The sequence below is a fragment of the Homarus americanus genome, unplaced genomic scaffold, assembly GCF_018991925.1.
Source record: "Homarus americanus isolate GMGI-L3 unplaced genomic scaffold, GMGI_Hamer_2.0 scaffold18547, whole genome shotgun sequence".
Lineage (NCBI taxonomy): Eukaryota > Metazoa > Arthropoda > Malacostraca > Decapoda > Nephropidae > Homarus > Homarus americanus.
Window position 1 is genome coordinate 564 of NW_024725521.1, and position 17,382 is coordinate 17,945.

Consider the following 17,382-nt stretch of genomic DNA (forward strand, 5'->3'; position numbering starts at 1 on the left):
TAACAAATGTTTATTCTTTTTATGTTTTTTACTTTTATGATAATAATTTTTTTTTTTTACACATTCTGTATGAACAATTGTGTCTACCCAAAAATGTGAATTGAAAAATAACAATAATACAGCTTTGCCTGGTAGGGGGAGAGCTAGGGGGATGTAGCTACAGGGACAGTCTAACTTAGTGACTCGCCTGGTCCACACACACAACCCATGCTTTTCTTTTTTCTTATTTTATAGCAACATACCATATCCATGGAAAGGTATGTAAAATTAATATTATTATTTAATTTATATTAAGCTATTTTATATGTATTTGACTCTAATATAATTAAATATACAATACAGTATTGTTTAGTGAAAGAACAGGCAACTTAGTTAGGAGAGTGTTATGCATGACCATGGAACCTAACCCCATAAGCCTTTATTCTTGCCAACTACTGGGTTTTTCATGAACCTAACTTCTGTGGTTGGCAAGAGACTATTGATTTAATTAATTTGTTGATTTGTTTGAACTGTTTAATGATCTTTGTGTTTTGAATTGCAGGAATGGTGTTCCAGGTTGTTCCAGAATTTATTAAATTGTCTTTGTCGTATATTCTAATGCTGTACTGTATATATTGTATCTGCTGACAACTTAGTACTGGTGGTGGAGAGGCTATGGAGAAATTAAAATAGAAGGTTGAAATGGAGTCAAAGGGTTTTAAAATGAATGGCAAAAGAAAAAGTATTGATTAACGAAATAGGTGAGAGACCTATGATGGAAAGTGGAAAAGGGCCATGTGCTGTCTGTATGAAAGGTGTTGGCAGTTACTCAATAATGTACAGCTAGTGTAGAAGATCATGGATACACAACAGGTGCAGGGTGTCAATGGCTGACTTTTAAGTACAGGAGTGTATTTAATATTTGCATGTGGACTTATACCAAGGCTGCAGAAATGTCTTTCCAGAGTGAATTACCATAAGTTGCTCAAGGGTGGTTTTCTATATACAGGTATCTTATTTTACCTGTTTCATCCCCATACAAACCAGGAATGTAGTAATGTTTATGAATAATTTAAGAAATATCCACCTAGTGCCACAATAAAACATGACCTAATCTTGTGTGTGTCCACCAGGTTGGAGGGTCAGTCTTACATTCAATATCGGGCACTCCTCATCTCGCTTGGCCTCCACCTCTTTCTACTCATGTTTGGTAGTACTTGCTGCGGACAATTTGGAAAACCAGCGCCATGCCTGGGTTTCTGTCTTTGCTCCACTCATCCTCATTTCAATTGTGTCCATTGCAGCATGTATTTGGGCTGTGAAACATGATCGTTCTTTTGAGGTAAGTGTAAAGATATGTCTACACTTCTGTAAGATGGTTTGAGTTAACTATTGGCCAGGCATCATTAATATCAATAATTCAGCTGTACTTTACAGCACAGTATTAGAAAACAGTACAGTGGTCCCTCGGTTAAAGAACGGTTCGATTAACGAATTGGTTTACTTAATTAGCTCCATAAGGATCTTCAATTCGGTTAATGAACAAAATTTCGATTAACGAAATCCTTACAACAAAACACGCTTGTTGTGAGCATCAGCTGATCACCGATCGCTAGTCCGCCATCACAGTAATCTGGGATCTTAAACCCAACTTAACAGCACGCTTTTAAGCTTTATCTTATATACATCATAGACCAAAGTAGAGAATATAATTTGCATTGCTGGAACTTGCAAGACAAGTAATAATTTGGAATATAAACATCATATATTATGCAAAAAGATAAAAATTTTAGCACACTAGTGTACTGTAGTACATTTTAATGTATAGCTCCTCCCCACTTACGACGGGTTAGGGATCCAAATCCAGGTTGTAAGTTGAAATGGTCTAAGTCTAAAATACTTAAATAATACATACAGCAGAAAAATCTAAAATGGGTGTCTTTTTCTTCTCAGCACCACAAAACTCTCACTTTTAAGCTTGCCAGCCATTTTAAAGTGAATTTCAACAAAATTTGTCAGTACACAAGCCAATCACTGACGTTGGGACAAAAATAATGATTTGACAAAATTTTGGTACGACTGCGCGGTCGATGTCCGGGTGATCGAAGTCGGGAGGAGCTGTACAGTTTTCAACTGTATTTTTTGGGTAGTTTTACATAAATTTCTACATTTATTTTTATTCATTTACATGCACACCATACTAAAAAGAGACGAAAAGAACTAAATGACCTATGCAAAACTCTGTACTTATATACTAAATGATTACGGTACTAAAATTTTAAGGTCTATTGCAAATTATAGCTTGTTTATATTCAAATTAATCAATATCTTACAAGAATACAGCAATAAATTAAATTCCCAGGTCATTTAACTGGCATTTTATAAGAGAAAAGCCTAGTCACTCTAAGGACTGATACAAACACACATGAGACCTTCGCTCCAACTGTCAAACATATCACCACTTCCCCCATCTGCCCAGCCAGTTTTAGGCTTACAGTTTGTATCTTATATAATATCATTTGCATTGCTGGAATCCTTGCAAGACAACGAATAATTTGAATATAAACGTCATATATTTTGCACAAGAGATAAGAATTAATCACCTGTATCACATTACAGTTTAAAGAGTTCTAGTGTATATGTATATATATATATATATATATATATATATATATATATATATATATATATATATATATATATATATATATATATATATATATATATATATATATATATATATATATATATATATATATATATATATATATATATATATATATATATATATATATATATATATATATATATATATATATATATATATATATATATATATATATATATATATATATATATATATATATATATATATATATATATACTGTATAGTGATTTAAGGGCAATTTAGGGGAATTTTAGGAGTGTTTCTGACTTTATGCATTTTTTGGCTTTACTTTGTATGTACTTTTCTGTGAGCTGGAACCAATTACCCAATACCCCATTGAAATAATGGATTCGGTTAACGAATGACTCTGTTGAACGAATTGTGTTCGTTAACTGAGGGACCACTGTACAGTAGTATAAAAGTACAAGTACTCATGATACACATTATATTGTCATTGAGTGACCTATGAGGCATCTACCAGAACACCCCATGCCAGTGCCTACCATGGTTAGGAGGCTTTACATGTTTCATTGGCAGGCTGCACCATCCATTTTTTTTTTTTTCACATATCTCCATTTGCCAGATCTACACTTATTCTAGTTGATCATTCTTGAAATAATTAGTGTTTCTGCACACTTGGTTTATATCATAAGGTAAATGTAATCTGTTTGTGACAATGAAGTGAGAGACCAAGATAATGTTTTGGTGGGTGAATCATTTTTATCTTCAAGTCAGACTTCAACTTGTTACTGATCATATGAGGTGTGGATATAGCGATGACCTTGTCATGCATGTGAAAGTCTGTTTTCTTTGGTAACAATATCTTCAGAGTCTGTAGAAGAGAATGAACAATATAGTATCCCAAGATGCCAGGCCATCATCAGTACTGTAAAATTAGATTTACATTATTTGAAGGGATATATATTGGATGAGTACTGGTGGTCTTAGTGTTGGTTGGCCAGATATCAGTTTTGACCTGGGGAGGTAGCTGGAACAATCAGCGTAGCGTGGGCCCTATGTCAGCCAAACTTTCTTTCCTTCTCTCCCACATCTAGTCCAGTAAACATTGCACATCATTTTGAAGACTGCTCTTCACATGCTTCATTATTTATGCAGATTGATTATTACTTTATAGTGATCTTGTTCATTCTCTTCTACAGACTCTGGGGGCATTATTACCACAGAAAATGAGTTTTCACATACACTTAGAGATCGTCAATGACATCCACAGTGCCTTATATTAGCTGATGTTAATGTTTTGTGTTCCACCATAAACTCCTGTTTATTATTTTTTCAGCTTGAGCTCTTCTGCTCGGTGAATCTGTTACAATTCATTTTCATCGCTCTTCGGCTGGATGAATACATCAGATGGCCATGGGAGGTGAGTTTTCATGATATTTGTTTAACTCAATAAGTTTGTTTGGAATGCCCTCATCATTACAGTTTAGGGTAATTTAAGTCCGCTTTGTTATATATTTTTGTAGTAATTGTGGGAAGTAATTTCCACCTTTATCCTCCAGGTCCTTGAAGTATCGTAGTAGTCGATCTTGTGTGTTACCGGACTTGGAATATCAATCCAATGTGGTATATGTAAATACCCGTAAGTTGATAATTAATTAATGATTTAATTAACTAGTTAGGTTAGGGAAATAATTACACGGAGTGTACAAAAATTAGTGGTAAAAACACTATTTGGCACCCGCAAGACGGATTACTTCACGGGAAGTAGTGCTGTATTCCTCTTTCTCTGTGGATCACATTAATATTGTTTAATTTACACGATATCGGTGGTAGTAGTTAACTAAAAAATGTAAATATGTATTTCTATTAAAAAATAGTATTTTAAAGAAAAATAATAATTAATATTTAGTTCTTGTTTATGTATCACCGCACGAATTATTATTATTATTATTATTATTATTATTATTATTATTATTACAATTACCCCCCAGGCCTCAATGTGGGTCAGTGACTTGTGCCTGTGGCTAAAAAAAAAACATTCTGAAAACCGAAAAATTCCGAAATGCCTCTGGTCCCAAGGATTTCGGATAAGGGATTGTCAACCTGTAATAATAATCATAATAATAATAATAATAATAATAATAATAATAATAATAATAATAATAATAATAATAATAAAGAACCATAAGAAATACAAAAATGAAAAAAAAGATCAAAAGTGAGAAACAATATACTGTACTGTATGTATGTTGTGTTGTCAACAGTAAGAGAAACAATTGAGACCCTGCAATTGTATGTAAATGAGGCAGAAAGTCAGATCAGCAACCTGGGACTTGGTCACAATTTACCTACATCTAATTTTTTTAAAATAACATTAAAAATAAAGATTCAAGGCAATGAACTCTTTAATGTTTTCAATATTGCACTCTACTAGGAAGCTCCCCAAAGAGAGAGTGGCCATAACAAAAGAACTTCTAGGCTGATCAAATCTTTACATACAGTATCTCTCAATTTCTCTCAGGCCCTTCTTCTCTTATCACCCTCTACCATTCTTCCCCTTTTTTTTCCTATTACTGTATTCTTCCCAGTGCATCTACTAAATTATCTCCTGATATCCTTTTCATGTGCCCATACCATCTCTGAGAAGCTCACTTTACCCATTCCACTCTGCAGTTTACATCATCTGTCCTCTTGGCTATTCCAGAGAACCCATACATTTCTTTACTTTTCATCCTTTCCGATCTGTTAACTCTTGATGCATTCTTCAGGTAACTCATTTCTGTATCTTGAAAGGCTGGTAAATAGATATAATGTATATAGTACCTGAGGTTTGTACGTCTTTTATCTAAATGGTTTCACCATTTACCTTTCATTCTGAGTCCCACAGAGTATTACAGTTCTGTATTTTATAATATTCAGTACAATACAAATACAAAATGTTATACTCTCTTTAAAGCTAGTCATTTCTGTCTCAATTTTTCAGATAGTGTTTGTCCCAGCATGGATCCTGATGTGTGTGTCTGTGGTTGCAGTGCTTTACTCCATCATATTTGCGGGACTCCTGCTGAGAATGCCTGATGTCAACCCAGATCGTCGTCGCACTTCCATGAACTCTGCAATTGGTTACACCTGCTTGGTTGCACCACTTCTTATTTTTCTTGTGAGAAATTTAAAAAAAGTTTTAGAAGATAAACATATAGTACAAGATACAGTATACAGTATACTGTACTGTATATACATGAGTACAGTTCAAGTTTTTATGATCAAATTTTTATGCAAAAAGTAGGGGGCTGAACTATATACGCATTATATTTTTAAGGGGTTAAAATTCATGTACAGTGTTTCCATTGCTCATTTACAGTGAACCATAGCTACCAGTAAGCTCCTTGATCTTGTGCTTGCCTACCATATCCCAAGAATCTTTCTTTATGTTGCTGCATGAAGAGCAGAACCTCAGGCACTATATATGCCACTTTAAACCTACAAATACTCATCACTAGCCACATCCCTCCAGTCCTGTAGTTACCAGGCTGAGCTGTGATGTATTATGGTTATTTTTCAACTGACAATAGTTTTGTCCTTTTTCATGCATCCAGAATTTGATTTCCAGTCAAACCCCTTGTGATTTACCTAATATTTGGAAGGTACATTTAATTACAATATATATAAAACAAATAACTCGAAATATAGCTTCATTTGTCAAATACTTAATAGTTTTGTTTATTGTGTCACCATTAAGCACATGTAATACAGTACACTTAATACGGCATTTGTCAATTTCATTATTTGTTTCAGTACAGATTTGCAAACACTGAAATATGCAGAGATGGTATTTTTATATACTGTACTAATTTTATACTCCATCTTTCAGATCACACTGGCCAGCAAGATGAATGGTAACACATCAGCAACATACACATCAGTGGTGTCACCCCTCTACATATCTTATGTCACACTAATATTAATGTCTTTCACCACCAAACGTGCCAACCAATGTAAGTATTGATGTGAGCTGCAGGTCATGTATGTAAGCACTTGAGAGTGGAAGATTATTATGAGACATTTTGAAGTACAAATGAGGCGCTCCGCATTACAAGGGGGAAAAGCGCCACCTCGGGCAAAATTCGTTTTTTTATGGATATCACTATTTTCACCCTTCCTCTACATGTTGGTGTTGGGTGTAACCCCCAAGGTAGACTAGAAATATGGTTGAAAGTCATTCAAAAATAGGGTGTTTGTTTTTGGTGATCATTAACTTGTTTTACAGTATTAGCTCACAATAATAAGAAAATTTTGCAGAAAAACGTGATTATTGTTGGTTTGAAGATCAAACGACCATACATGACGGGTAGTTATTCTCATTCAACTCGCGATAAAATAATAACTATTCACAGTACTAACTTCTAGTTTTTACTGTTCACTAGGAGAGGGATTGAGCTGCACGAAAAATAACTGAACTTCCGAACTTAAAAAACAACAAAGTTATGATTGTTTGAACTTCGAAAAACTTTAAACGCGTTTTTCTCCGCTTTTTAAAATTGGCTCTTCACCCCTTTGTAATGTGTAGCGCCTCAATTGATTCACAAAAATTCATGAGGTCAGGGACTGAACAATACTTGTACTACAAATATGCAAAATTTCAAATTCCTAAATTAAAGATTTATGGAGAAATTTGGTTATGGACCAGAAGGTTTAAAATTATCACGTGAACCTTCCCAAGCCATATTAAACACCAAAAATTCTGGGAAATGATTAAATGATTGAATAAAAATGAATTAGATATAAAGCCATGCTCTATTGAACATAAGGGCATTTTAGTAAGCCCTTGATTTACAATATGGTAAAGAACGTTTTTACAATTTGTATACAGTGTTATCTTCATTAACTGGAACTATTGGTGCAAAACACTTCCAGGATTGAGAGATTTCTGGGTAACGAGACGACTCTCAAAGCCGGAAAAAATCCCTCATCTCCAGAATTTTCCGGGTACCAAGAAATTTTTTTCTGAAATTCCAGAAATTGCTCATTACATTATCTTTGGAACCCAGAAAGAAATCTTCCAACCTCGGAATTTTCTCGTAATTTTCCAGAATGTTACATTATTTCATCTTTCAAATAGGAAAAAATCCCCCATCCCTGGTATTTTTCAGAAATTTCCGGGTAGAGTAGAATGTCGATTTAACGCGATTCAAATTAAGATTATTGGTTTAAAGTGACACCCACAATTAAGGACAATGCTTTAATTTAAAGCGAATCTTTCCTATTTTGCACGAGTCAATCTGACGCATCATATTTTAAAATTTGCGCCTAATGTTTCTCTGGGCACGCTACACTGTCCTAAGGGCAAAGCTGTACTGTACATGTAATCAAAATAATGTACTAAATTATTGCAAAAATTTTTGTCTAGTGCAAACTATAGCATGGTTACTTTCAAATTAATCACTATCTTATAAGTATTCCAGTAATGGAAATTATATTCTCCCCAGTCACTTCTATGACATTTTATAAGCAAAAAACAAAAACTCAATCTAAAGGACATAAATAAACAAATAAATACTTCACTAGACCTTCGGTGCCAACTGTCAAACATATCACTTTTTTCTCCCTTCCCTTCCTCCCTCCTCCCAGCCAGGGTTTGGTGGTTATACAGTACGCTTTAAGCTTTTATCTTATATAATATCATAGACTAAAGTTAGGAGAATATAATTTGGATTGCTAGAATCCTTGCAAGACAGCAAATAATTTTAATATAAACATCATAAATTTTGCACAAAAGATAAAAATTTTAGCCATTTGTAATTAGAACTAAAATTTGTATGTCTAATGCAAACTATAGCATGTATATATTCAAACTAATCACTAACTTATAAGAATTGCGTTATATCGACATTCTACTGTTCCGGAATATTTTTCTCAGAATTCCGGAAAATGACCCTGATTTTCATCTCTCAAACCCAGAAAAAAAATCCCCCATCCCTAGAATTTTCCAGGTACTGGGAAAGTTTTCTCAGAATTTTCCAGAAAATGTGCCCTTCAAAAAATTATTCCCAAAGCTGTAATTTTCCGGAAAGTTTCGGCTTTGGGAACGATTTTCTGGGAAAATTTCAATTCCAGCTGTCATGGAGTTCAGGTTAAGAGGGATTCTAGCTAATGGAAATATTATATTTAGGGTTCATTATGAAAAAAAAATTATGAAAAAATTATAATGTAATTGATATAAATTTAATATATTTAACCCCGATCAACAAAATTTACAAGAAATTGTTATAGAGAATATTGTACATTCACTGGAGGTTTTTATACAGTAGTCCTGCTTCAGTGTGATACTATCTTTCAACTCCCATATAGCTTCATGTCTTACTGAGTGGAACTTGACCATCACAGTTTGTTATTTCATAGTAGCAAAGGAAAATTTTATATACTTCAGCAGGTTGTATGGTTTGTATGTCTGTGGCAGGTTGACAAAGACCAGGCACTTACCGAGTAACAGATGTTTTAGCCATAGCTACTGCTGTCCATTTATTATAAGTACAACAAAACTTCCCAAGGTTAGACTATGTATACTGTATAGGGATTAAGCCAGTCCTATTTCACCAAAAGTCCGACTTAGTGATAATAACCTCTCTTGGTGCCCCTAATGTCAAACACAAAAACACAACCACACAACACAGCCATACACAAAAAAAAAAACACTTCTACAAAACTCAACCATAAAACACAAGGAACTAAACATATATGATAAGGTACCGGGTATATACAAGATCATGCCCAAAGCAAGAAATACTGTACAGTAATAAGTTTTGTTTTTATTTTAGTCTTAGAAGCTTATATTGGTACTTTTATGTACAAAATTTTATGCAAAGTAAATGCCACGAGAAATGTTTTTAGATAAAAGAAAATAGTTCACTCTTAAGATTTACAGGTACAGTATTTCATCATAATGGTTGGAATCAAGACCAGGCACATTTAATCATTCTTTCACAAAAATACTCCTAAAACTTCACATAACCTACTGCAGTGTATAGGTAGTTGTTTTGAATATTTGTGTTATATGGTTGTGTAGTTTGGTTGTTTTTTGTGTATTGTTGTGTTTTATGTGTATTGGTTGAGTTTTGAGTATTGTAGTGTTGTGTGCTTGTTTTGAGTATTGTAGTGTTGTGTGCTTGTTTTGAGTATTGTAGTGTTGTGTGCTTGTTTTGAGTATGGTTGTATTTTTTGTAACTGTGTTTTGTGGCTGTTTTATATGTATGGTTGTGTTTTATGTGTACCTTTATGGTTGAGTTTTGTAAAGGTGTTTGTGTATGTATGGCTGTGTTGTGTAGTTATCCATACCTGTACAGTAAATGGAAAAGGAATTCCATATCTGTATTTTCTTTTGATTCTTTCCACTTTACAATAAGCAAGAAAAGGCTTGAAAAAAGAGAACAAAATTCTTTGGTTCTACTTTTCTTTTCTCTGTTATGTGTTTAAACTCTCACTTTCGCCTCAACTGTAATACCTGTACCTGAACCAATTGTTTTTCAACAGGGTGGTTTGGTCTAAGGAAAGACCTGTGCCAGTTTCTCCTGGGAGTGTGTCCATTGCTCCAGGAGTATGCCAACATCTCGTACAGTATACCTCACATGGAGGAGGGTCAGACAGATGGTCGCACTTCACAGTCAACAGAGACTGGAGTCATCACCTCAGAAAAGAGGGATGTTGTAGCTTCCTCTCGCAGGCTTGAACATCGTGTAGTTGTGCCGGCCGTCAGTCTGGAGGTACCAGATTAGATGAAAGGATCCTCCAATTTTTAGTATGACAAAGTAATTGATGAGTCTCACTTTATAATTCAATTTTTGTGTTAGTATATACAGTACAGTAGTAATATTAAATATGGCTTATATGTTCACAGAAATATGTGCAATTTAAGTTTTATGAACAGTAATTCAATTTTATTTAATAGAAACTACATGTACAGTACTCATTTTTAAAGGTAAGAAATAATTCAATGATATATATATATATATATATATATATATATATATATATATATATATATATATATATATATATATATATATATATATATATATATATATATATATATATATATATATATATATATATATATATATAATGATTAATCTTCATTATTATTTATGGATGGTCAATCCATAATCAAGTTTTGTGTCTGTTTATCAGTAAATAGGGATAACATGGATGAAATGACACTTCTCAGGTTAAGATAAGGTGTACAGTAGTCAACTGATTATCTGTCTTGACAGTGTACATCATTTAACACACTACTGTAGCATGAATATGGAGGAAGGACACCACCAAGACTTTTTCTCAGCACATTCATTGCACATCTTAGCATGATATCAACACACTGAATCATTGACATAAAAAATTCTTCAGGTTTAATTAATATCATTAAACCAACACCTTTTATTGCACTTGAAGAAATAGAGTTAACATTCTAGTCACCATCTCTGACATTTGCTTTGGATGGCATCCTGGGTTGAGAATAATGACCATAGTGTTGGATTTAATATCTTAATATTACAGTGGCCACCTGGCCTTCTCTGTGGACTAACATACTGCTCCACCAACTTTGCCTTGCTGTGAGATCAAGCTTGTAGGTCAGTGAGTTAATGGAAATCTATATTTTTATGATGAGGATGCCAAGATAAACATCTGTCAACACAGGGCAGACATATTCAGCCCTCAGTTTTATGTAACATGTTGACCTGACTTTCTCTCCCTGCAATCAGAACTTCAGTTCCACATTTACAGCTCAATAACTTATGAAATATCTTCCCAACTTTGACCAGTTGTCATCTCAGTTTTTGCATTTTAACTATTCATTTTTTTTATATCAACCCTTTTAATTGAGAGTAGAGGAAGGTTGATAGATTACCAGTAATAGATACATTGTATAGATGGATTGACAGATTACCAGATTAATAGGGGATATTACACTATTAGGACCACACAGAAATAAGCTCAAACATTGACCTTTTGGCAGTTACAGTATAAAGGAAGGTGGTGGTCACAACAAACTAAATTATGCCTAACCCTCTCAGCAGCAGGTCTCTCTACATTCTTGTGTAACTCTTAAAACATTGAAAAATTTTATCTATGGTTTAAATGTGACAAGTGAAAGTGTCTGGTCATTACTTTTTACTTGTTAACTAATACAGTCTATTTATACATTTGTTAATAGCAGGGGAAATTTTTACTATAACTTCTAATTATGCAACTTGGTTCTGAAGTCAACACTGATACTGTAATTGAAAACTGCAGATATTAGATGGAAAATATTTGAAACTTAGATAGAGGAAGGTCTTTATCAGCTTCAGGAGCCATCAAAGTAATGGATGCTTAGATTTGATGTTGCAAGTTGCAAGAGGCTACACCTTATTGTAACAATTGTAGGGAAGCACACCACAAATCCTAACACAGTGGCAACACCTCATAAACTGAAACTAGTCTTGAGAAAGATATGGGCATTTATGTTGACAATGAATTGAACTTCTTGGATCAGATGTAAATTAACTTGAAGGACCTATACAAAGATCTTGCTTATACTTTGACAGTCAGTCTTGGCTTTTGAAAAGTGTAGTGCTTTCTCACTTGGGGTACTTTCATTCCCTGAGAAACACTAAAGACTGCCAATTGATTGAGAACATCCAAAAAGGGGCCACTAAATAGGTGCCAATACTCATATACCTCACGTACCAAGAGAGAGTAGAATGTCTTCAGTTGACTAGTTTATAGAAGAGCAAGGGGCAATTTGATAGGAAATTATATGCCCTTGAAATGGCATTATTCAGACACATGTACATATCTGGAGTTAGTGGATGGCCACCCCAGTGGAGGTCTCAGTCTCAGGTTATTGAAGTTATAAGTACATAAAATTGTCAGAGCTAACTTCTAAAGGATAAGAGTTGTAAACTTTTGGAACACTGTCAGAGTGTATTGTGACAGTATGAAGTGTGAGCTCCTTTAAGTCCAGACTTGACCAGTGGCACGTGTTCATGTATACTCAAGCGCCAGTACATGCCTAGTACTTCCCAACATTGTGTAACAGAGAATTAACCTACTGCCTGACCAACTAGAAAGCAGACAAGTTGCGAAGAAAATAAAGTTAAGTGAGGTCCTCAGGACTCGGTGTTTGGTCTCTGCCTTGGGGATTTGTCTTGTAGACTTTGTTTCAATATGTATCAAAACCTTATTATTTTTGTTTAAAATCTGAGCTTACATGTGTTTATTTGAATTAATCTTATATAAGAGGATGCATCATTTTTGATAACCATTAAACCTCATAATTGTACAAACACTCATGTAAGGTCACCAAGAGCTTATCCGATAACATTTTGCAAGATGTACTGTCTCGTTCAAGATTCTTCGAACACTGCTGAAAACAGCTGGCAACTCAAGGCCGTTTGTTTACTATAGTACGTAGTATAATATAGTAATATGAAACAACAAAGCCCAACCATTAATTAAGCAACGGGGAACTAAGTAAACGATCACCGATCACTTTTACATTTATTCACAATTTTTACTACGTATTGTACTGTACTACATATAGTAAACAAACATCCTTGAGTTGCCAGCTGTCTCCAGCAGTGTTCGAAGAATTTTGAACAAGACTGTACCTTGTGTTTCACTGTTAGTAAGTTAAAGTTTTCATTTCAGACTTAATTTCATATTTGTTGGTTTAAATTTGTTTTTCAGAATCATTTATTTCATATGTGTATTCAATTATCTCTTTTCATTTATACACATACTGCTTCTCTGTTATTTAGTTATGTAGATATTTTGAAAGTAGGATTTTGTACAGTAAAGTGTGTGTCAACCAAAAATCTTCATGAAGTACAGTAAGCTATGTTATTGTTCAAATTGTAATTTTGGTTAGATATACATAAGTTCTTTTTTTATAATTACTCATATATATGCACACATAATCATTCATACAAAATTTGCCCAAAAATTTAAATAAAAAATTAATTGTCATAAAGGTAAAAAATATACAGGGAATAAACATTTCTTCGTGCCAGCTCTGGACTGTTATGGTTATTTTTCAACATAATTTTGGGTAGAGATATTAATTTTGTTTTGTTTTTAAATCTGTTACTTACACACACAATCATTCATACAGAAAGTTAAAAAATAATATAAAATAATAATAAACAATTATCATAAAGTAAAAAATATAAAGGAAATGAAAATTTCTTACATGCACGGGAGATAGCCCACAGAGTGGGGGAGGTGAAGCAGCGAGGTGGATTCTTCAGCTGTCTGTCTCGTATCCCATGAAACAATTGCCAGTACACAGTACAGTACTGTATACACATGACACAGTTCAGTCGGGCAGCCACCAAGCTGACTCAAGAGACATACAGTATGTGGCTACTGCCTGTATGCCAAGACTTTACATGAGGGGAGGGAGAGTATGGTTGGCCACAGTTACAGCTCACTGCCTTAATACATATGTTCACTTCCCACACATACTGTACACACCCATGCTCTTTATTTTTCTTATCTTTATAGTTTTATATTATATTTTCTTTATTTCTAAGCCACATTAGAGTATTGTAATGATGTGCACTTGGGGCACAGTAATGATGTGCATTTGGGGCACAGTAATGATGTGCTCTTGAGGCACAGTAATGATGTGCACTTGAAGCACAGAAGCCCCAGTTTTTCCGACTTCCCTCCCAAATTTTTCCCAGGGAGTCAAACATCATTAAACTAAAAATTGACCATTGTTAAACAAGAAAGGATGATAGAAATTGTATATCGCTAAACCGAAATATTGCTAAGTGAATGATCGTTCAACGGGGGATACCTGTAATCTTTTTTATTAAAAATGTGAGCATCCTTTATATGAAATTTTAAGAATACTGTACCTGCATAGAATAATTTTCTTTAATATATTTAATTTTCCACTACGAATGAGATTAAATGAGCAGAAATTGGACAATCAGGCAACTGGCTGAGTGTCTGTGTGTGTGGTGGTGTGAGTGACAAGTTTACTTGTCATCCTGTGAGTAAGGAGTAAGTTATATGGTGAGTGTAAAAGAATGATGACACTTAACATAGAGAGTGTAAGAGAATAATGAAGAAGTTAGTGTACAGGTACGTATTTGTAGAAACTAATGATATAACCAAGTGACACAAGTTTGTACTATGGTTTATTACATTATCAACTTTATCTAATTATCCAATTACAGAAGTCTCTTGGTTCCAAACTTTTTGGTTGACAGATACTTTGCTGAAGTTAATACAGTAATTAGAAATTTGTAAACTAGTTTTCCATATCTATTTAAAATGACAATGTGAATTAAAAGATATTCAAAGACAAAAGTATGCAAAGCAATGCCTTTGTCAAAACATTTTACAAATGATCTAATAAAAGTTTTGTGTACAATACGATGTAGTATTTTTATTTATTACTTTTATAAGATATACTGTACTGTACATGTACAGTACTGTATTCTTATTTTCTAACTAAATTTATAGAGATTTGAATACAGTAAGCATCCATTAAAGTAGAATAACTGGGAGGAAGGTTGGTAAACATGTAAAACTGGATTTTCTGAGGAATGTCACCCAGCACTGTATACAGTATAGTATACTGTAGTATTATGACTATTTAACAAAAATTTAATCTACTTTGCATTCATATTAGATTATACATGAAAAAGAAATGTATTTATGAAACTTTACCTTCAGGTGAAAAACAAAATGAAAATGATGAGCTACAATGAGTGAAGTCACAGCCTCCGTAATTTACCAGAAATGCTTGAATGCTTGTCTTGAGTACTCCTTTTGGCCTTCCATCATCATTATTTTTATTTATGTTCATGATGATGATGAAATAGGGAGTACAGTACTGTACTGTACATATTATTGTACTACACACACACACACACACACACACACGTCACAAATAGTTCCACTATACTCAACCTTTAGACTGCAGTGATTCCCAAACTGTATTTCACAGAAGCCATTGGTTCTGCAAAGGGTTACCAAGGATTTTGCTGGACAGCACACCCAAGAACCGGATCATGAGTGGCAAACTACAAATACTGTAGATGAATTGGGGAATACAGGTGTAATATTTTTTTATTAGTTTTTGGTGATATCTCATAAAAAAATATATATATTTCTTGATTTATTTATCATTTCACCAAATACCAGCTTACTAGCCATTTGGGCAGTTGGTCTATCCAGCATTAAAACAGGAGGCAACTGAAGTCTGGTCAACCTGTGATGCTTGGTAGGGTCACACTGGATACACCCTTCTCATGTCTCCAGGCAAAGCAAGACTCAAACCTTTGACATCTTTGTGAGAGATACGCACATTACCCACATTACCGCTGTACCACTAACACTGGCATGATTAATATTTTTTTTAATAAAATTCAATTCAATTAACTTGGCATCACTGGTCACCCACATGGTGACACTGCAACGATCAGTGTAGCCATAGGCTTAGTATTACACACTGCAGTCTGTAGTATAAGAACACAGGTTTTCCTGTGTCCGGTGTCCTGCTGTTCTAATACTGGACAATGAAGGATAAACTGATCAAGAACAATTTGGGAATTAAACAAGCCACCAGCTTCCTGTCCCTTAAATTAACTTTACCTTACTTTATGCTCTTTGCCACTGATGGGCCTGCATGTGTATCTTCATATGCAACAGTTTGTTGACTGAAATAAAGTTTAAATTAATTAAAAGACCAGAACAATGATGGATATATGCACAAAATTATTGTTTTTGCTTGAAATTTGAAGAGAATGGTGAGTCCTATTGGCTAGAGATAGATTTGACAAAAGAGAGAACAGGAAAGGAGACTGGCTTAGCAATATTCAGCCTAATTCAATAACTCTGTGATCTCTTATCTCAAACCATTCCCGTGATTTACATAATACGTACAACGATAACAGTCATGTCATAAATAGAGATAATACAGAACAGTACTTTGTTTCAGCTTTAGATAAACCTTATGCAAGTGTTGGGCATACAAGTGCAGTGCTACTGTACTGTATTGCGTTTTATATCTACACAAACTTATTACTTAATTAAATCCATTGCCATTATGTGTAATTTAATATATGTAAGCCATCATATTGATCTTTACCAATATTTAATTTTATATACATCTTCATACTGTTCATACGCGCAAGATAGCATGAACCACATGGACGAATGGTGATGAAATTAACATATCTGAGTCATAAGAGTAGTAAAAGACGAAAGCGTATATATTTAATACGTATTGCAGATAGATTAATGTATAAATGTTGATCTTGGTTAAATTTAGAAGTATGAGTCATTATATTATATAAAAACCGTCGGAGTAACATATTTGCTTCAATTGAGTATTTTCTCCCATGACAAACGAAGGTACTGGTAAGCTTCCACCACATGCATTAGGAGTAAAAAAATAAAACATGAACATAATTAAAAAATGTGAAATATTAGTTTAGTTTTGTTATGGAGATATGAATCGTCAATATTTTGTAAGGTTAGTGATATCGTTGTTTAGTATAGAAAAAAAAGTTTGGAAGGGAACCCAGGCTGATGCAACACCGTATTCCTCCGCCATGGCCAACGCCTGTTTAAAATATATACAATTTCTTATTTAATACTTAATTTAACTTATATCCTAAGAGTTAATAATTAAAACTTATTAAAATACTAATTATCAGGAAAATATTAATAAATGTTGGGGTATTCTAAAACAAATTTGGAGAACTAGTTGTAGGCGCGGA

The 17,382-nt window shown here is 33.8% G+C and overlaps 1 protein-coding gene across 1 annotated transcript; it reads left to right on the forward strand.

Annotated features, from left to right (window-relative positions):
- Nucleotides 1-1,056: 1,056 nt before the first annotated feature.
- On the forward strand, nt 1,057-10,611 carry LOC121865228 (transmembrane protein 185B-like; the record flags this gene model as incomplete). Its single annotated transcript, XM_042364583.1, is given in 6 exon segments — nt 1,057-1,188; nt 1,190-1,321; nt 3,945-4,028; nt 5,592-5,768; nt 6,480-6,603; nt 10,136-10,611. Coding segments are annotated over 6 exon segments (891 nt in total), but the record flags the coding sequence as incomplete, so codon positions are not given.
- Between the last annotated feature and the right edge of the window lie 6,771 nt (nt 10,612-17,382).